Below are 21,150 nucleotides of genomic sequence, written 5' to 3'. Positions count from 1 at the left end.
ATGGCAATGTGGTTGGTGCCCCTGCTCCAGTTTTCTCCTTGGTTTTGCCACTTCCACTTGGAAAGTTAGGAGAAACATCAAATTATTGTAGTTTCCAAACATTGTACAGTGAAGCGGAAAAAAAGTTTTTTCCATTTACAGAAGAGAAAAAGTATACAGTTTTAGTGAGTAACTCCAGGGACCAATTTGGGGAAATTAAACGGGATCTGATGCTTCATGACAGAATGTGTGCATGGAAAGTGAAAAGTGAAGGTCTTCCGTTGACTTTTGTGCATGTAAGGCCAGCCATGGGAGAAAAAGTATACCATACGAGAAAAGACAGTTGATACCTTTTCATTTTATTCATCCATTGAACAAATAACTATTGAGAACCTGTCACTGATCACTGAAATGATCACCCCTTTTCCATGCATCGATGCTAAAACCCAGCACAGCTGAATGATTTGCAAGGGAATGGGGTTCATCAGGCAAACTTACATTCTCTTCCTACCTTAAAAGGTGCAGGACCCCATAATCAGCCAGATTATTCCCAATTCTTTTGTTTTGTTTTAGAACCCCAGTGGGTAGGGATTAAGAGGAGGAGAAATACATTGCGTCATTTCTAATGCAGCCCTTGTGAATTTCACACTTTTTTTTTTTTTTTGCGGTACGCGGCCTCTCACTGTTGCGGCCTCTCCCGGTGCGGAGCACAGGCTCCGGACGCGCAGGCTCAGCGGCCATGGCTCACGGGCCCAGCCGCTCCGCGGCATGTGGGATCTTCCCGGACCGAGACACGAACCCGTGTCCCCTGCATCGGCAGGCGGACTCTCAACCACTGCGCCACCAGGGAAGCCCCACACATCTGTTTTAAAAGGATGACTGTTTAGATGCTCTCACAGCAAGCACTGTGCCTCTGAGAGAAAACTTCAGCTCCCACCTGATGAGTAAAGCACCCGTAAATAAAAATGTCATTTTCCCCAAAAGGGAAATCAAATTATGAATTCAGAAATTCATAGTCATCTGTTTTTATTGTCGCCTAATGCTTTTAGCTCTGCACAGGCCCTGCAGAAAATCAGCTCTGAAACTGCATAATTAGGATGTCTTCCATAGTCGTAAATGCTAAGCTTATTGGAGAAGAAATTAAGAATTCATAGGCATAAATTCCTGGCATCAGGTACCTGTAGTTTCTTTTCTTTTTGAATAATTCATTATTTAAATACTTCATTGGATACCCTGTACAACCCTACATGTTGTATCAGGGGCAAGGGAGAAAGAAGAGATTAATTTCACATATATTTCAACACTAAATAGCTCAAGGCTTATCTATGTTGATTTGGTGTCACTGAATTGCAATTGCTAACACTGGTGCAGCTTTAGTTAGTTGCCTCAGGGACCGATTTGGGGAAATTAAGTAGGATCTTCTGCAGGACATTAATAAGGTCAGGGACCTAACTTTTATAGATGACTGAGTATTGGTTTAAGAAAAAAACAGCAAAAGATTCAGGTAGTTGTTTTCCAGAAAGAGTGATGATTATTTGCAGTAAATATGGCTTCAGTTAAGGCCTCCCCTTCTTGGCTGTGACACTTTATGGCAAAATGTATGCACAGAGAGTGAAAAGTGAAGGCCTACGGTTCACTTTTGTCCATGCAAGTTCAGCCATGGGGGTTTGGCAGTCCATCAGGCATCCTTCAAGACTGCAATGTCCTTTCTTCTTGAGGGTTTCTCAGGGTCTCCATCAGCCGATGCAAACCTCCCTCGTTGGGAGCACTCCCTGTGCTCTTGCTCTGGGGACCTGCTTGTCAGGCGTCTGTCCCACTGCTGGACGGTGAGCCCTTTGTGGAAGCAAAGTGTCCCTTTCATCTGCGTATCTCTGCTGCCTGTACAGCGCCTGGCACCGAGAAGCACGTCACGTGTGTTTGTTTAATAAAATAATGGATTTTCAAGGACGAGCCCAGACTCTGTTGGTTGCAAGTGACAGAAACTCAAATAGTTTAAGCCAAAGGAGAAAGTAGTAGAAAGATACTAAGAGAAAGTATAATTTTCTAAATATATAGTTTATTTATTCAGGTGCACAGTAAATGGATTCAGGTATACATACACATGTATCCATTCTTTTCCAAATTCTTTTCCCATATAGGTCATTACAGAATACTGAGCAGAGTTCCCTGTGCTACACAGTAGGTCCTTGTTGGTTATCTACTTTAAATATAGTGGCGTGTATATGTCAGTCCCGAAGTTTCACATACACTGACTACCTGACACAATGTTCACACCAAACTGCTCGGCGGGGAGGCTATCTCTGTTTTGCATTTGGGGAAGTCGTCAAGGCTGTCCTGCCCTGGTTCCGGTCACCACTGCATGGTGGAGGGAGTCCTAGAATTGGGCTCTTATGATGTCCCGTTCAGTCCATTTCTCCTTAACCATCTTCCTTACTTATTATTCAAATAATATGTCTGGCAATTTACCACTTTGAAAATCTTTGCCTTTTGAGGGTGACTACAGCTGGGGTCTGTGGAGCACACGCCCAGTGCCAGGCTGCCCCAAGCCCTTTACCCGTGCCAGCCCTCCATCTCCGCAGAAGCACAAGGAGGGAGGCACTACGGTGACCCTATAAAACAGATGGGGAGACCGAGGCAACGGTAGTTTGCAGTTCACCCGAGGTTGCAGGGCCAGTGCTGGGAGCCCCAGAGAGAGCTGAGTCTTCTGACTCAGAGACTGTGCTTCCCGATGGGGCAGTGATGGGGCTGAGATGGTGGCCCCGCTGGGAGTGAGAGTGCTAGTTCCAGGGCTGTTGGAAGGACCTGAGCCCCTTCCTCAGCCGCCCAGCCAGGAGGAGGCTCTCTCTGCAGGGGGCCTGCTGCCTCCCCTGGGGTGGGGGACGGCCCTGGGCGGGAAGCCGCTCTCTGCTGTGTCCACGCACGGCCTGGATAGACCCACTCTTACATTCAGGGGTGTCAGAGCCGCTAGGGGCTTGTTGATAACTGAACTGAAGTGCAGGGGAGGGGCTTGTCTGTAAGTCATCACACGCTACTGTGTTTGGGGCCCCATCCCCTGACTCTGCCCTTTCCATCCCGCTGACTCTCCACCAAGCGTCGCCCCCTCCGGGCCTCTGTCCTCTTCCTATGATGAGGGACCAAGTCCGACAGTCCTGAGGTTTCCGACCAGTCTTACTGACCAAGAATTCCCGAGACCTGCTGAAGGTCACACTGACACCGAGGCCCCCTAGAACGCAGTTCCTCTGCCGGGTTTCCGATTAACCTCTCTACCCAAAACATACCCACGTGTTCTCCTCAAACGTGAGGTGTATCCGAGAAAAGCGGGGGGATTGTACTGGGCGGAGCGGGCGCGCAGCTGCCAGCGCTCAGCTGTTACCTGGAGACCCTGAGCTTGGGACCAGAGCCGGGGGTCAGAGGTCGCGCTCCGCCATCAGGGTCGGACAGTGACCGCGGTCTTCGCGGCTTGAGTGAGGCAAGAGGTGGTGGCGGCCTTCTCCCCAGGGCCCTCCAGGCCCTCCGGCCTCGGGCTGGCGGGTGAGCTGGGGGCCCAGGGACTGGCAAGGGGCCGGGCCGAGCCCTTGAGGCGGCCGCGAAACTCTCCCCATCCCCGCCTCCGAGACCTCATGGGGGCGGCCGTGGTCTCCACGGGTCGTGGTTCTTGGGGCCCGGCCCCCTGTTTGGGCGGCCTGAGGGCCGGCGGGGTCCTGGGCGCCTGGCTCCCTCGGTGATGATGGCGGGGCAGGGTCTGGGGACCTGGCCCCGAGGGCGCCGCCAGCTGGGAGCGGCCTCTTCAGCCGGGCCTGGGCATTGGCGGGAGGACCCGGACTGGGTGCTGGACGAGGGCTCCCGGGGAGGAGGGGGTGTAACCGGCCCCCGCAGGCACCCCTTCCTCTTAGCCAGGCCTGGCCCTCAGAGTGTGAAAGTCGAGCCTTGGGACCTTCCCTCTCTTGTCAGGACAGAGAATCACATTTGTTCTGGCGGAGATTTACAGGAGCATCCTGACGGACCTCAAGAACAAAGGATCTGACCCCAAGCAGTTTGCAGCTAACCACGCCCCTCCCTCACCTCTCCTCTAAAAGGACTTTGCTGAAAGCTTTCCAGGAGCTTTGGGTTTTAAAGGCATGAGCCACCCGTCTCCTTCTGGGGCCCTGCAACAAAACTTTCTCTGCTCCACACTCCGACGCTTTGGTATCCTTTGGCTTCACTGTGCATCGGGCACACGGACTTGCATTTGGTAACAACGTGACTGCTTTCTCTGGTGGCCGCAAAGGCTGGTTAAAGCGCAGCCCTGTCTGTGGTCAAGGGAAGAGAAAGTCAGCCGTGACGATCTTAGGAGCCTCCGTAGCCACTGCTGGCTGACACGGCCTATGACAGGCGGCTCTCACCAGCGGCCAGCACCCCTCAGCCAACCTCTCATTGCTAGTCAAAGCAGTTGGATGGGCAGTGCACTGGCCTCTATGTTGCTCAGGGTCCTTTGGTGTGCTGTGGTGACAGGAGAGACTTGGCCTTTTTTTTTTTTTTCTTTTTTTAACCAGGTTTGCAGGAGCTCCTGGTTGGGAACAGATGGGTACCAGCAAAAGCTGGTTCAGATGGTCACTGTGGGGTCTCAGGAATGGCCTTCACAGCCCCCAAAGAGCCAAGTGGTACCCTCTTCCTTTGCTGTCCTTGTTTAATTTTAATTTGTTTATTGATTGAATGTCTTCCCTGGCTTTTTCTGGAAGCTTCCAAATCTAAGATGGCACCCCCCATGCAGCTCCCTGGGGCATGTCCAGCCTGCCCCCTGGGCATCAATCTCGGTTGTGCTGTGTTTTCATTGGAAACATGACTGCCATCAGTTGGTCTTGACCTTCTCATTGACCTCCTTGGGAGAACCACAGGCAGATCCGGACAGTATTCTGTTTAAGGAATAGGGAACTCCACTGTGTGGTCTTGGGTTGGCATTTAATCTCTCGGGGTCTGTTGTCTTAACACTCAAATGAGAACGTTGGCCTAAATTACCTCTGAAGTCTTCTCTATCTCCTACTCTGTTTTCGTTCTCGGCTTCAACATTCCCATTGCCTCCAAAGGGGCAAGTTTAACATTCCACCCTCCAAGTCCCAGCACCGCTGAGTGTGATTGGCTGAGCTCCCGCCTGCCGCAGGAAGGGTTCGGTTCTGGGCCAGGGACTGATGCTCTGTTTTCAGGAAAGTCATTTGGAATCATGTCTTCATTCAGTCTACCCCACGGCTTTCCGTGTGGAGAGGGAGAACTCTTCAAGGCGCGTATTTGCCAAAAGCTGAGAGGAGGCTGCCTGCAGAAGAGAGTCCTATGTGGGCTCAGAGCACAGCCCAGGTGCTTGTCACCTGCCCTCTCCTGGCCCAGACCCCTGATCCAAGGCTTGTAATTCCCACTTCTCAATGACCGCGTTAACAGAAATAGTACCAAAACGTGAAATGAAGTGAAAAGGAGTATATCATCGGCATTTCTGAATGATCTGAAATTCAGAATCCAATAATTTTCAGCATCCTTTAAATCTCCACTATAGTAAGTCCTCTACATATGAATGAGTTCCGTTCCGAGAGCACGTTCATAAGTCCAATCTGTTTGTAAGTCCAACACAGTTAGCCTAGGTACCCAACTAACACAATCAGCTATATAGTACTGTATTATAATAGGTTTATAATACTTTTCACACGAATAATACATAAAAAACAAAAAATAAAGAAAACATTTTAAATCTTACAGTACAGTACCTTGAAAAGCACAGTACAGTACCAGCTACATCCTTGCTGTTTTACACTTGCTTCCGGACATCCTGAGCTTGAAATAAAGATACTGTACTATTGGACTCTATACAGTACTGTACAGTAAAGTACACAAAAGCACAACCACTTGTTGAGGATGCACGCACGTGACAATGAACGCCAGGCATGTGAACTAACTTACGTGATTGGACATGCGAACGCACGTGTGCATTTTTGAAAGTTTGCAACTTGAAGGGTTGTATGTAGGGGACTTACCGTATATTATATGTGTAGAGAGAATGTTACTGAGTCCAAGCTCGTACTGCTTGCTGCAGGACAGGCTGATAAATTGAGAGAGGAGTTGTTTCAGCAACAAACAGCAACTTTATTCCAAAGAACCACCTTCCCCAAGGTAGAATTCAGGCTTCTTTTATACCAGAAGGGGAGGGGGTGTGGTTGGTTGCTGCAGATTTCTTGGTGTCAGAATCCTTTGTTCTTACAGCTGTCCACGGAGGTCTGGTCACAATGTTCCTATAAACCTCGAAGACAAACGTTAGTCTCTGTTCTGCAACATTTTGCAACTTTTTATCTCTATATGAATGGAAAAGTGTTACACCCATAAAGGTCAGAGCCTTGAGAATGGGCTCTCTGTATATTTCAGGCTCTAGGCAACATTCTTAACTTGTAGCAAAAACAATAGAATTCAAAGGTTAGTGTAAAAGAAACAGAGCTGATTCAGAGGCGGATTTGTTCTTCCCTATGAGGAGAACTGTGTTCAGCCTAATTTGGGCAGAAAAAAGGAAATGTTCTTTGGAAATGATGCCTTATGCGACTCTATTACATGCTATTTGCTCACCACTTCGCTCACCTGATCCTCCTAACAATGCTGTGAGTGGCAGGCATTATTATTCCAAGTTTCCTCATGGGGAAACTGAGGCTCTGGGTGGTGAGGGGATTCCCAGGGTTGGCTGGGGACCAGAGCCCTCAGCTAAGCCAGGCCACTCCCCCAAGTGGCAACCAGGACATCCTACCCGAGCTCTGTGTCTCTGATGCCAGCTTGTACCCATCACTGCCTCTGTGCTCGACTTTTCTTTTTCACTTGAATGTGTTTCTTATCTTCTCCAGGGCTGAGGTCACCCTTTGTGTCAGTAGCAGTCTGTTCTTGTTCCTTTCAGTCCTGGCAAGAAAAAGCAGGAATTCTAAAAAGCGGCAATTATCACTCCTGGTTCCTTTGTACAGCACCCCGTGAATAATTTATTTGGATTCGAGGGGCTGGAGACTGAAAAACATATTGGACCTCGCGGTAACCAGGTGGATCTTGTGTTCAGAACTTGAATGCAGCGGGAAAGAGAAATGTGCCTTTGAAATCAGAGAAGATTTTGAGCACCTGAGAACACAGGTGGAAGTGCTGGAGCCGGGCAGACAGCAACCAGAAGGAGTATTTTTATAGCACATAAAGGTCACCCTCGAGGTTCCCACGTGCAAATCCTATATTCTTTGCAGCTGGGGTTTGAGAACAACTAGGTCTGGAGCTGGAAAACTCCGGGAGAGGTCGAGCCCAGGCACTTCCCAAGTGCCTCCTGCTGCACTCGATACCTGGATTAAACAAAGAAAATTGTGTTTGCCAGGCGCGCTCGCTGAAGTCACAGGATTCCCGTATCATGCAGCAGTCTGGAATTTCTACAAAAACTCTTCAGAAGGGGTATGCTGCCCGCCACGCGGAAACAGCCGTCCACCGGACTTTTCAGATCAAAACGTTTAGTACAGAGTTGAAAAACCATGTGATGGTCATGGATTTTGTGAAGAGGAACTGGTTTCCCTCCCAGAGAAGAGCCAAAGTTTGTATCATCCATATGTATCAAGGCCTGAAGACAGCTGAGCAGACAGCCAGCAGATACGAGGTAAGGTTGGATTTGGGCACACACCTCGCTCAGAGAAACGGAGCGTTGCGTTATCAAACGGACAGGTCAGATGTTCTATCTGGTCTGATAAATCGTCGGTTTGTAGTTTTTCCTGAGGTGTTTGGAAAAGACTTTCTCATCTCTTAATTTACTTCAGTTTTTGAAATATGAGGGGGCGGGAGCATAGTGGATAACTAATTTACACGTGATACACGTCTGCATCTACAACATTTAATAGTGCGCCAAACAGTTGGATAATTTGTATCCACCTTTAGAAACTGTGGTACATTTCTGGGAGTTAAATATTCTTAGCTCTGTAAATTTGCAGTCATCTCTTTTTAAAAACAAATTCCTGTTTGTTTCCTGATGGGTTTTGCAGGAGAATATCTATGCCTTGCCTCGATGAAGTTAAAGTAGAATGATTTAAGTTACACCAGTAAGAAAGGGCTTTTATTTCTTTGAGGGTGAGCTCTTATTTTCAAGCAGAAATGACTTTTTCTGGGAGAAAAAGGAGAACTTGGGAGATTTAGAATGTCAAAGTGAGATAAACACATTGCTCTGAAACATTCTTGTATTCTGAAACTAGAAGAAGCCACAGGCAGTTATCCTTCAGAAGGTAAACACACATGAAATCTGATCAGTTCTTTATAGTACATGTACTAAATTATGAATGACATTGTAATTGATTCCCATAGAGCTCACTTGCCCATCCCTTTTGATAAATGTAACATGTGAATTGCTAATGTTTTATGGAAAGGCAACCTTTCTGAATACTTATGCTGTTATTAGGAAAGGCTTCCCATGAATATGCTGGCAAAAATTCCAGGTCTTTCGTTCCCCACACTGGGCTTCCTTATTCCAGAGCAATGTCAGAACCTGTTCTGCAGGGTTCAAGGCTGGCTTCTCCCAGTGCCAGCCCTGGGATTGTGAATTTCCACGTTCCCCACAGAGATATAAAGGCCATGGAAATAATGGTGTTAATTAAATTCAGTAATAGTTGTTCATTGGTTCATTGCTTAATCGACCAGAGCAAGAGGTGTGCAATTAGAATATAATTGAAGGAAACCAGAGATGTTATTATTCACAAGGAATTAATCAGATGGGGCAGAATTTTATCATTGTATCATTTTCACTGAGGTTAGTTTTCAGTCCTCCAGAGAGAGAGAAAAACTTGTTGAATTATATCAGCTTGCATTTTTTTTTTTTTTTTTTTTTTGCGGTTACGCGGGCCTTTCACTGTTGTGGCCTCTCCCGTTGCGGAGCACAGGCTCCAGACGCGCAGGCTCAGCGGCCATGGCTCACGGGCCTAGCCTCTCCGCGGCGTGTGGGATCTTTCCGGACCGGGGCACGAACCCGTGTCCCTTACATCGGCAAGCGGACTCTCAACCGCTGCGCCACCAGGGAAGCCCTCAGCTTGCATTTTAAAAAAAGTGTTCATGGCTCCATTTTATACCCTCAATGGCAAAGAGCGGCTCTTGTGTTCCTTTTTTTTTTCTTTGGTATGCATAAAGCTTTGTTTATTCCTATAGCAACACTGAAGGTAACAGTGTGGAAAAGTGCACCTTTGTAGGAGATTGTAAAAAACATCTATTATACTGACAGTTGCAGCTACAGCATTTTTTTGTGTGACTCAACTCCCCCCCAAGCCACATTTCCAAATACAGCCAACAATTGAGGCTGTGTGCCTGCTGCTTGAGCGTAACCTGGAGTCTAAAGTCTTGTGTTCAGGTGAGTCTGAGACCCACAGCAATCAGGCTGGTCAGCTGGACAGTCCTCACTATGTCTGTGATTTGAAAGGCGGTCCAGGCAGGGCCTGCTTCCTCCACTCAAGGGCAGGCCAAGTTTGAAAGCTCAGATAGGATCTGTGCCTCTGATCCCTCTGAATTCCGAGCTCTGTTCTTTTAGTTAGCAAAAACATTTCACTTTAAAATATTCCAGGTCCATTGAATTGTTCATGTTATTCCCACTGGGGCATGTCAGCCATTTAGGTTAGGAAACCCAGCAAGAAGGCAGCTTTCTTGCTCAGTTTCCAAGCTGAACTGACCAGAGCCCAATTAACAGCCTCTGGGTCCTGTTACACTTGGCCCAGTGACCCCTTCTCTCTCTCTCTCTCGAAGACTCCAAGGCCATTGGTTCATCTGCCAGGGCTTTAACCATAAAGTACCTGATGGGGTGAAAAATGAGCACGGTCACCGGGGTGAACTCTCAACGCACAAAGGTGCTGGATTAAAGGAACTGGCTGGTTCTCCAGGAAGAGTGAGTTTGAGAGATTTTGTTTCTGTAAAAACCTTATGGATTTCAAGTCCTCCTCAGGAAGACATACAGATGTATTTGAGTTGAGTTTAAAGTCTAAAACTGTGACCTGACTCCTGAGCTGTGTTAATGCTTGGAGATGCTGCCTCTCATCTGGGACGGACCTAACTCTGGCCCAGGGATGGTCCAGCCATACTCATTCCCTTGCTTAAACTGCCTTGTAATAGGGATGACAAGCGTATGTACTGTCACGTCTGAAAGGCAGCGGGGATTGGAGCAGGTGGCGGTGAGGGGGCTAAAGGTCATGCTCTGCATGTTTGCAAAGCGTTGATCCCTGCTGACTCCAACATGCCCCAAACTATTAAAGCCACAGTATGTTCAGAGCCTTTCTCCTCCTGCAGACATACCTGATAAATTTCGGACATCAAAATAACCATAACTGGGCAAGGAGATGGATTTTTATTTGAGCTCTGGTCGCTGTCAACATTGCAAGCCTGGCCACCTTCTGAGATTCCCTGTGAAGCAGGGTGTGGACAGTTTCCCTGATGTTAGAAGGGAAGCCACGCAGAATTCAGAGACGTGCTCACATCTCCCAGAGTTGGAATGTGAGTGGGCATCTGTTAATTGATCGAGGAGACCATTCTGATGATAGGCGTGGGCTGGGGCACGCCAGCCAAGTCTCACCCATCTGTCTTCATGTAGATGACAGTTTCTAATACATTTAATCATTAGACGGACCAGGGAAAGTTTCTGTATTTGGTGATCACCATTTAGCCATGCTTCTCAACATTTCCCCAAACCTCTATCATTTCCATCTCCCCTTCCTACTCATCCATTTTTTTTTTTTTGGACTTGGCTGTGGTGCTCAATTCTGGCTGAATAGAAGAATCATGGCAAACTTTTATTTTTTTATATTTATCTATCTTTTTGATAATGTCTACCCTCTGAGGAGTTTAGACATATGCACGCACCCATAGTACCATCACCACAATCAAGGTACTAAACATACCCATCACTGCTAAAAATTTCCTTGTGTTCTTTTGCGTGTTGCTTTTTTGTTTGTTTTTTGGTGGTAAAAACACCATGAGATCTGTCTTCTTAACATATTCTGAAGTAACAGTACCACATTGTTAAGCGTAGGCTCTATGTGGTATAGGAAAGCTCTAGGGCTTATTCCTCTCGCATAACTGAAGACTTATACCCATCGAGTAGCAACTCCACCCTCCCCCTCTCCCTCCCCCAGCCCCTGCAACCACCATTTTATCTTCTGCTTCGATGAATTTGCTTAGTTGTTATACTTCATATAAGTGGAGTCATGCAGGACAAATCATGCCATTTGTCCTTCTGTAACTGGTTAATTTCACTTAGCATAATGTCCTCTAGTTTCATTCGTGTTGTCACAGATGGTAGGGTTTCCTTCTTTTTTAAGGCTGAATGATATTCCAGTATGTGTATATTACATTCTCTTTATCCGTTCATCTGCAGGTGGACATTTGGGTTGTTTTCTCACGGTGACCTTTACAAACTACATATGCCTGTGGCCCAGAGCGGGTGTTTGCTTTTGCTGTGTTCCTTTAAAGAGCATTGAACTTGGTTCTGGCATGAGGTTACGTTCCTTGAAAACACTTTGATCCTTTCGAGCCTGACTTCTCGGCAGATTTTAGTCAAGGGCAGTGCCTCTCAATCATGGGGGATTTCGCCCTCCACCCACACCCCACGGGATGTTTGGTAATGTCTGCGGACATTTTGGGTTGTGACAACTCAGGAAAGATGCTACTGGTACCTACTGGGTAGAGGCCAGGGATGCTTCTAAATATCCGGCAGTGCCCGGGACAGTCCCCTGCGCCCAGAACAAAGATCTGCTCAGCCTGAGATGTCCACAGTGTGGAGGCTGAGGAAGCCTGATCTCGTGCTCATTCAGGCCCACTAATTCTAAAAATTTATTTTATTCAATTATAGTTGATCTACAATCTTGTGTTAATTTCTGCTGTACAAAAAAGTGATTCAGTTATACATATATATACATCCTTTTTCATATTCTTTTCCATCATGGTTTATCACAGAATATTGAGTATAGGTGCCTGTGCTCTACAGCAGGACCTTGTTGTTTATCCATTCTACATATAATAGTTTCCATCTGCTAACCCCAAACTCCCCTTCCATCCCTTCCCCAGCCTCCTTCCCCCTTAGCAGCCACAAGTCTGTTCTCTATGTCTGTGAGTCTGTTTCTGTTTCGTAGGTAGGTTCACTTGTCTCATATTTTAGATTCCACATATAAGTGATATCATATGGTATTTGTATTTCTTTTTCTGACTTCCTTCACTTAGTATGGTAATCTCTAGGTCCATCCATGTTGCTGCAGATGGTGTTATTTCATTCTTTTTTTATGGCTGAGTAGTATTCCATTGTATATATGTACCACATATATATATTCATCTGTCGATGGACGTTTAGGTTGCTTCCGTGTCTTGGCTATCGTGAATAGTGCTGCTGTGAACATAGGGCTGCATATATCTTTTCGAATTATAGTTTTGTCTGGATATATGCTCAGGAGTGGAATTGCTGAATCCTATGGTAGCTCTATTTTTAGTTTTTTGAGGAACCTCCATACTGTTTTCCATAGTTCAGCCCCACTATTAAGGCATGATCCTTGTGAGGACTCAACTTAATGTCCCATGTACGTGAGATCTTTCCACCAGGGCCAGTGGAAACACAAACGGTTTCCAGCTCTGGGTGAGGCCCTGGGAGTGTCCAGCTTACTACTGTCTGGCAGTTCTTTTCCTGGATTCAGGCACTTTTCCCTTAAGCTTGTGCAAGTGAGTATTTGGCCGAAGACTGGTGGGCCCCCTGGCAGCTTGCTAGAAACTCTCTTTCCTTGCTGTTCCTTGGTACGTGGCTGCACAAATTCTAGCTACCTCAGCCTCTCTGAATCCGCACCCCTGCCCTGTCCACTCAGTGAGACCCCAGGGTCTCTCGAGCGTCCCCTTCCCAATACACAGCCTGGAAACTGCTTCTAGGTGGGGACGATTGTAGGGCTCACCTCTCTGGTTACCCCTCGTAGCCCCGCATTTCTTGTGCCCAGTGTCTGGAAACAGTTGCTTCACAGCTTTTGTCTGGTTCCTCCATCATGGCCGGAAGTAGGTGTGTCTGCCCGGGTGGTTCTGATGCCCCACTGGAGTTGAGAAATGCCACTCTGGGCTTTGATGGATGTTTTCCGGTGGTTGAAGTGAAGCCTTAGGTAGTATGAAATAAAAGCACTCAAGTTTTAAGTGCTTGGGCTTCAAGATTACTTTATTCAGGGAATAAAGAAGTCACTGAGGCCAAACAGAAGGTGACACAAACATTCCCTTTCTTCTCACAATGATCAGAAGGTGCAAAACAATTTACCTATTTCCCAACCAAGCTGAAGAGACTTAGCGAGATCAGAGTCTTCTGAGTTTCACTTTTCTTTCTGAAGACTTGGCCTCCGAGTGGGATTTTCCCTGGGATATGCTGGTGGCTCTGGCTACACAGAAGGCACGGAGCTCTCCAGAGTCAGGACTGAGAAAACGACATTTCGCAAAGGACAATAAATATTTCAATTAGCTTTGCCACCCAATGACCAGGTCAGAAACCTCTGCCTCGTGTGCAAGACCTGAGAGTGTACTTGGTGATCCTCCTAGAATCTCCTAGAAGCTGCAACACTCATCCATTGACAATGGCTGGTAGCCTCTGTCCAGATGCAGGAGGAGGGAATCCAAGAGGCAAAAGATGGAGCGACCACCGTTGGGAATCAGTGCTGCCCATTTGCCACACCAGCCCCTCCCTGCTCCTGCCAATGGGAGGCTGGCCGTCAGGGGGCAAGGTCCTGAAGAGGCACGAGAGATCAGAGGTCTGAGATGAGTTTTGATGTGTCAGGAAGCACACCTGGTGACTGAGGTCTCCAGATTAACTGCACTGTGAATGTCTGTGAAAGATGAAGTGCAAGTTGATCTGGAATATTTACAGCCAAGCCTCCTAAGACCTATCTGACATCATTTTGGCCAACTTCCATCAGGAAATTGTGCATGGGTGGGGGGACTACATCCACATTTCCGCCAAACCAAGGCAGGAGAGATGGTAGATGAAAGGGGGGTGTGACCAAGACCCAGGGCATTGGATGGAGTCTTTCTGGGGTCTTTTTTTTTTTTTTTTTTTGCAGTACGCAGGCCTCTCCCCGCTGTGGCCTCTCCCGTTGCGGAGCACAGGCTCCGGACGCGCAGGCTCAGCGGCCATGGCTCACAGGCCCAGCCGCTCCGCGGCATGTGGGATCTTCCCGGACCGGGGCACGAACCCGTGTCCCCTGCATCGGCAGTTGGACTCTCAACCACTGCGCCACCAGGGAAGCCCTCTTTCTGGGGTCTTGATAGCTGAGTGACCTTGGCAAGTTTCCTGACCTCTTTGAGCCTTAGTTTCCTCATCTGTGTTCATGGGAACCATGGTGACATCTGCCGTATAGGATTGCTGGGAGGAATAAGGGAGATGCTTATATAAAGGCTGAGCCTTGGGCCTGGCATGGAGGCAGCATTCTGTAAAAGTGAGTCGTTGTTGGCGTTCAAGTTCCAATGTGCCTTTTTCTGCCATCCCCAACTTTGAAGCAAAGCCATGGCATGAAGACATGGCCCCTGGACCCAAGCTAATTGTGACCAGTGCTTTGAGGATGCTGCCCCTGTGCCAGAAGTCCTGTTTCAACTGGGTGAACATCCCCTTCCTAGCTTCTCCTCACTGAAAGTGCCAGGTGACAGGGACTTGTGACCTCCTCTACCCTTGACTCTGTTCCCCGAGCAATTCAGAGATTAGTCACTAATTTGTCCTTGAGCTGAATGCACAGTTTCTACTCAGAACCCACCCAGTCCTGTGGTCAGCTGCAAATTCCATCTGACAACAGATTATTGAGAATGTGTGTTCACACACATCTGATTCCTGCCTGGTAAAGCCAGAGTTAAGTCAGGGCATTTTTTCATGTAAGTTATACCCTCTCTTGAAGACCTACCAGGATCTGAATGGGGTTTGTCACCTCATAAAGCATTGAATTGCCCTCATACTTTAGTGTCCTTCAGAATCCTCAAGAGACCTTTCTAAGAATGTAGACCCCTGGGCTCTGGGAAAGGGTGGGGTCCAGAAATCTCTGGTTCTTTTTTTTTTTCTTTGAAGCTTTTAGATTTTATTTTAAGTACATTGGGAAATCATTGGAGAGTTTTAAGCAGAGGAGTGACATGTTCTCATTTTTAAAATTGAATTATAGTTGATTTACAATGTTGTGTTAGCTTCAGGTATACAGTGAAGTGATTCAGTTATGCATATATATATATATTCTTTTTTGTATCCTTTTCCATTATAGGTTATTATAAGATATTGAATATGGTTCCCTATATTCAATATATAGCTATGCAGTAGGACCTTATTGTTTATCTATTTTATATATAATAGTTTGTATCTGCTAATCCCAAACTCCTAATTTATCCCTACCCTCCCTTCCCCTTTGGTAACCATAAATTTGTTTTCTATGTCTGTGAGTCTGTTTCTGTTTTGCAAATAAGTTCATTTGTATCATTTTTTTAAGATTCAGCATATAAGTGATATCATATGATACTTGTCTTTGTCTGACTTGCTTACTTAGTATGACAATCTCTAAGTCCATCCATATTACTGCAAGTGACATTATGTCATCTTTTTTATGGCTGAGTACAAAAATCTCTGTTTTTAACATAAAAACCAGGTGATTCTGATACAGGTCTGAAACCTTGATCTGGAAGTTTCAGACCGATATTTTCCAACCGCATGAACCAAAGAGAAAATGACAAAGAAACCTGTGCCAATTGCCTGTGTTGAGAAAGCTGGTGTGAAGGGGCATGGAGTGGGGGTGGTGGGGGAAGATATGATCAGAGAGCGGAGTGGCTGGACCACTCTGTGCAAGGAGAATTGAGATGGGGATGGAACAAAGGGGACTGTGTTGGTTGGTCCCTGAATTGCCTCATTGATCCTCACCACAGCTGTGCGAGGCACATGAGCCCTGTTTTTCCAAAGAGAAAATTCTGCGAGGCCCAGACAGATGATGCAGGCTGCACAGAGACACGGTTAGGAGCGGCAGAAGGGAGCTTCTACCTTAGTGACATCCTCCTCTGCGGTTGTGTTTCTTGCAAGGTGTTGGGGGAGAAGAGAGGGAAGCAGCCTTTGTCCTGACAGCAATAGCTGGGGACCTAGGGGACTTCAGAGTTGGTCCTAGAGAAAGTAAACCATGCCAGAATCAGGTGGGAAGAGTCAGTAGAGAGCCCACTGACTCTCTCCTTCTGCTTCAGGCATCTTTCCTTCCTGTGGCTTTTTCATTAAGCACCTTCTTCTGGTTTATAAGTCCCACATGGGTTCTCAGTGCCCTCTGTTTTTGCTGTCCCAGGTTCTCTTCCCTTTCTAGTGGAGCATATGGACAAAAGAGGAAAGATTGGGCTGGATCATTTTTTAAAAAGTATCAAGGACCTACTATGTGCCAGGAACTGAGCTTGGTGCCGGGGACACAGAGTTGCAAAAGGCAGGGTTCCGGCCCCTTCTCATCATCTGGTCAGGGAAGCAGCCAATGAATGCCAAGTCAGGGGGTCTACAGAGAGCTGTAGACCCAGAAGACTCAGCGAGACTGCACAGGGGAGGAGACCTCTGGGCATGTGCTTCGTGGGAGATTGGGAGTTTCCCAGGACCAGCAGGGAGGGTGAGAATGTGGGGTAAGAATGGAGAAGGGGAAGACATTTCAGACAGCTGGAATGGCAACTTCTTGGTGGTGCACAGGCAGGCAGAACCTAAACAGAACTCAGTAATCTCTAGAACTGCGGCTAGAATTCACAGGTTGTAGTTCCTGAGAGGAGGGAGCCAGGCAGAGAAAGAGCTCCAGACATTTCCTTCACGCTCCCTTGAGGCTGCAGATGAAGACCAACCTGTGCCGCGAAACTTCACGAGGCCAAAGAACAACTAGCAAGGGAAGAACGGTTACTGGGAAGCTCTCAGATGAACAATTCTCAGTGCTCACTTAGGGCCACGGATCATTGAAGTTCCCCACCATCCAAAATGTAGAGGCCTCATTGAATGTATGGTAACTTCAGTAGAGATTCTAGAAGGGTTCTGCCTTGGGAGTCTGCTAAACCAGCCCTAGGTTAAAGGCTGCCTTAGGTCCATCCTATAGCAATTTAAAACACAATTCTTGAAGAACCAGGCTGTTTCACAAGTAGTTTAACTGCCGGACAGAACAAAGTTGAACATTCCTTAAAAGATTACGACAAAATCCATCAAAAGCAATAATAAAAAATTTAAAATATCTGGCATCCAGGTAAAGCTTGCTAGGTATTTGACAAAACAGGAAAGTATGATTTTAACCGGGAGGAATTACGATTAATAGAAGCAGATCCTTAAATAGGAGAGATGATGGAATAGCAAGCAAGGGCTTTTTAAAAAGCTCTTATAAATATTATAAATATATTGCTTTCCCCTTACAGTCGAGGATTTAAGGGAAGATATTACCACAATGGGAAGAGAAGAAATTGATAGAAAAATAAACCAAATAGAACTTATAGAGAAGAAAACAATGATTCTTTAATACTCTCTGAAATGGAGATTTCACTAGATGGGATTAACAGGAAATTGGATGCTATAGAAGAAAAGATCAGTGAAATTTCTAACTGAAGAGAGAAAAAAAGAGAGGGAGCGATCTCAAGACATCCAAGACACATATAGTTAGAATCTCTGAAAGAGTGGGGATGGGGTGAGGGCAGAAAAAATATTTGAAGAAATAATGGCTAAAATTTTTCCTAATTTAGTGGAACTTATGTCAAAGCATTGCTTGTCAAGTATATTTTATAATTTATATACCAAGTATGCTTGGCAGAGGCCAGATCATCAAGATTGGGCCACGTCACATTGAACAGTATATATTTCAGTGTTTCCCAACATGGTGGTCCACAGCATTATCAATCAGCATCCTGCAGTCCAAGGAATATGTTTGTTTCCTTGTGCTCCCTCTGTATAAATTAACTGAGGCAACTTGTTTATTTACTTATGACTGAGATAATATCAGTTTAGTGCAGCATCATACATAGTTTCAGCTCTGAGTGGCTATTAGAAAAAAACAAAACAGTCTGGCAGATACTATCTGTGTTATTCTGCTACTGCTGCAAAACAAATGATCATATACTTAGTAGCTTAAAACAAGACCTATTTATTATTTCACAGTTTTGGCCTCTCTGCTTAGGGTCTTTCCAGGCTGAATCAAGGTGTCAGATGTGGCTGTGATCTCATCTGCAGCTCAGAGTCCTCTTCCAAGATCCCGGGTCATCGTCAGCGTTCAGTTCCTCGTGGCTGTAGGACTGAAGTCCCCATTGTCATGGTGGCTCTTGACTGACATGCTCAGCTCCTAGAGGCTGTCCTCAGGTTCTTGTCATGTGGCTCCGGCCGTAGGCAGTTCACAGCATGTTTGTTTGCTTCCTCAAGGCCAGCAGGACAATCTCTGCTGCTTTGAATTCCTCTGATTGCTTTACAAAACACACCTGATTAGGCCAGCCCCCGCTGGTATGATCTACCTTGGATTAACTCCACATCAACTGATTAACAACCTTAACTGAATCTGCAAAACCCTTTGGCGTGTAACACGAGTTAATTGTAGAAGTGATAGCCCATTGTATTCACAGGTTCTGCTCACACTGAAAGGAAAGAGGACATAGGATACATGTGAGTATTCTGCTTACGATACTGTATTTAAAATTCTGTATCTGTGCAAAAAGGGAAATAATAGGAGCCCTTGGAATTGAAGGCACATAAGTGTGAACCTCTGTCTAGCAGCTTCATAAGGAAAGGGGCCCCTAATCTGTTCTAGCTCACGACTGTGTCCCTAGCACCAGGTCAGCCTTCAAGAAACATTGTGGGGTACGTGTATGAATGAACGAATGAACAAAAGGGCGTGAAGTGTGTTTTGGGTGAAAACCTGAGGCCGGAGTGAGTGACGGTTGATGACTTTGGGCATGGAAGAGAGCGTCCTCTGATTTGATACGTTAGGCTCGCTTCCAGATTCACCCATTTCTTAGTGATTGACAGACAGACATCAGCTCTAGATTGCCAAAATGAAGCTCCAAAATAGAGGTCATTCCATTTGCTCCCCTTTTCATTAATCAAATTCCTAATAGAGACATTGTTTAATTTCCTCCCTGTGAGGCTAATTTATATCCTTTCTCCATCCAGAAAAGACTTGGAGACAGCTCCAAAAAGGAGTATCTTGGAAAACATCCAGGATTTAGGAATAATCATGTTTCAGAGAAACAAACAGGGCTGAAGGCAAAATGGGGGCATGATCTTCTTAAAGCACACAGCAACTTGCTTGCCATTTTGTATCGAGAGCAAGAAGCCTCTTCCCAGCAAAGCCACTGCAACCAGGGCCGAGAGGGTGGGCCCTCAAGCGGCTACCCTGTGGAGGGCTCAGAGCCTCTGATCCAGCCCTGCGTTTACAGAAACTTCACAAAACTCATTATTTTAGCTACAAGTGTGCCCAGCTCCTCACTAATGAGTTCTGAACACTGCTGGCTTCTCCAGCTTAGCTGCTTTCAGTGGCGCTGGGTTAGGCCAGGTGTGTGAAAGGGACTGGGTCTCGGTTGATGGACATGCAGAGGGCCCCGCGGTGCATGGGAGATGCGGAGGGCTCAGATCCACACTGTTTGCTCCTCGCTGTTGATGTAATATCCAGGGACAAATGCCTGGATATTTGTTCCAAATGCTCCAAATGCCTGTGTGCCGCTGTGTGAGCTCTCAGACACAGGGAGCAAGAATGCGATGACTTTCCATGCAGCAGTTCTGCAGTAAATGGCCACTCACTCAGGCTTGGCTGTGTCATTTGCGGGGACCAGAACAAAATGAACATGTGGTCCCCATGTTAAAAAACACAGGAATAATAGTCATTTAAGGTTCTAACGTATAAGCCTTTTTCCTTTCCTCCATGGTCTTCCTCTTGATTTGTCATGATGGTTTTTATTTGCTATTTAGTTGGTGTAAGTAAAGGAAAACTAAAAATTTAAATTATGACCATGAATTTTACTGTTCATCTTTATATTGTGTGATCTCAGTTTTAACACAAATATTAAAACATTTAACTCATCTGTGGAATTATTGAAATGATACAATTTTTAATCTCATCCATGCATATATTTTCCTTTTTAAAAAATTTTTTTGAAGTAAATTTACAATGTTGTGTTAGTTTCAAGTGTACATCAAAGTGATTCAGTTATATACATATATATATTCTTTTTTAGATTTTTTTCCATTATAGGTTTTACTACAAGATGTTGAGTAGTTTCCTGTGCTCTACAGTAGGTCCTTTTCATTTACCTATTTTATATATAGTAGTGTGGATATGTTAATCCCAAACTCTTAATTTATCTTACCCCGCTTTGGTAACCATAAATTTGTTTTCTATATTTGTGAGTCCATTTCTGTTTTGTAAATAAGTTCATTTGTATCTTTTCTTTGATTCCACATATAAGCGATATCATATGATATTTGTCTTTCTCTGACTCATTTCACTTGATATGATAATCTCTTGGTCCATCCATGTTGCTGCAAATGGCATTATTTCATTCTTTTTTATGGCTAAGGAATATTCTATTATATATATATATATACCACATCTTCTTTATCCATTCATCTGTTGATGGACATTTAATTTGCTTCCATGTCTTGGCTATTGTAAATAGTGCTGCTATGAACATCAGGCTGTATGTATCTTTTTGAATTAGAGTTTTCTCCGGATATATGCCACGAGTGGTATTGCTGGCTCATATGGTAGCTCTATTTTTAGTTTTAATTAATTAATTAATTTATGGCTGCGTTGGGTCTTTGTTGTTGCGCACCGGCTTTCTCTAGTTGTGGCGAGCGGGGCTACTGTTTGTTGCAGTGCGTGGGCTTCTCATTGTGGTGGCTTCTCTTGATGCAGAGCACGGGCTCTGGAACACAGGCTCAGTAGTTGTGGCGCACGGGCTTAGTTGCTCCGCGGCATGTGGGATCTTCCTGGACTAGGGATCGAACCCGTGTCCCCTGCATTGGCAGGCGGATTCTTAACCACTGCGCCACCAGGGAAGTCCCTATTTTTAGTTTTTTAAGGAGTCTCCGTACCGTTCTCCATAGTGGCTGCACCAATTTACATTTCCACCCACAGTGTAGGAGGGTTTATTATTTGTAGACTTTTAAATGATGGCCATTCTGACCAGTGTGAGATGATACCTCATCGTAATTTTGGTTTGCATTTCTCTTAGTGATGT

The 21,150-nt window shown here is 45.8% G+C and overlaps 1 protein-coding gene across 2 annotated transcripts in view; it reads left to right on the top strand.

Annotated features, from left to right (window-relative positions):
- Positions 1-7,360: 7,360 nt before the first annotated feature.
- The window catches only part of LOC309834550 ((E2-independent) E3 ubiquitin-conjugating enzyme FATS), a gene marked incomplete at both ends in the record, with an annotated part of 225,867 nt that continues 212,077 nt past the window's right edge, over positions 7,361-21,150 (top strand). For both annotated transcript variants that reach the window (XM_082673479.1, XM_082673478.1), the window contains one exon: positions 7,361-7,600. In XM_082673479.1, coding sequence (XP_082529605.1) covers positions 7,361-7,600 — 240 coding nt within the window. The remainder of the gene's footprint in view (positions 7,601-21,150) is intronic.

This window comes from Grampus griseus (assembly GCF_964374135.1).
Source record: "Grampus griseus genome assembly, chromosome: 16".
Classification (NCBI taxonomy): domain Eukaryota; kingdom Metazoa; phylum Chordata; class Mammalia; order Artiodactyla; family Delphinidae; genus Grampus; species Grampus griseus.
The sequence above is the reverse complement of the archived record's forward strand: the minus strand, read 5'-3'. Positions and strand labels throughout refer to the sequence as shown.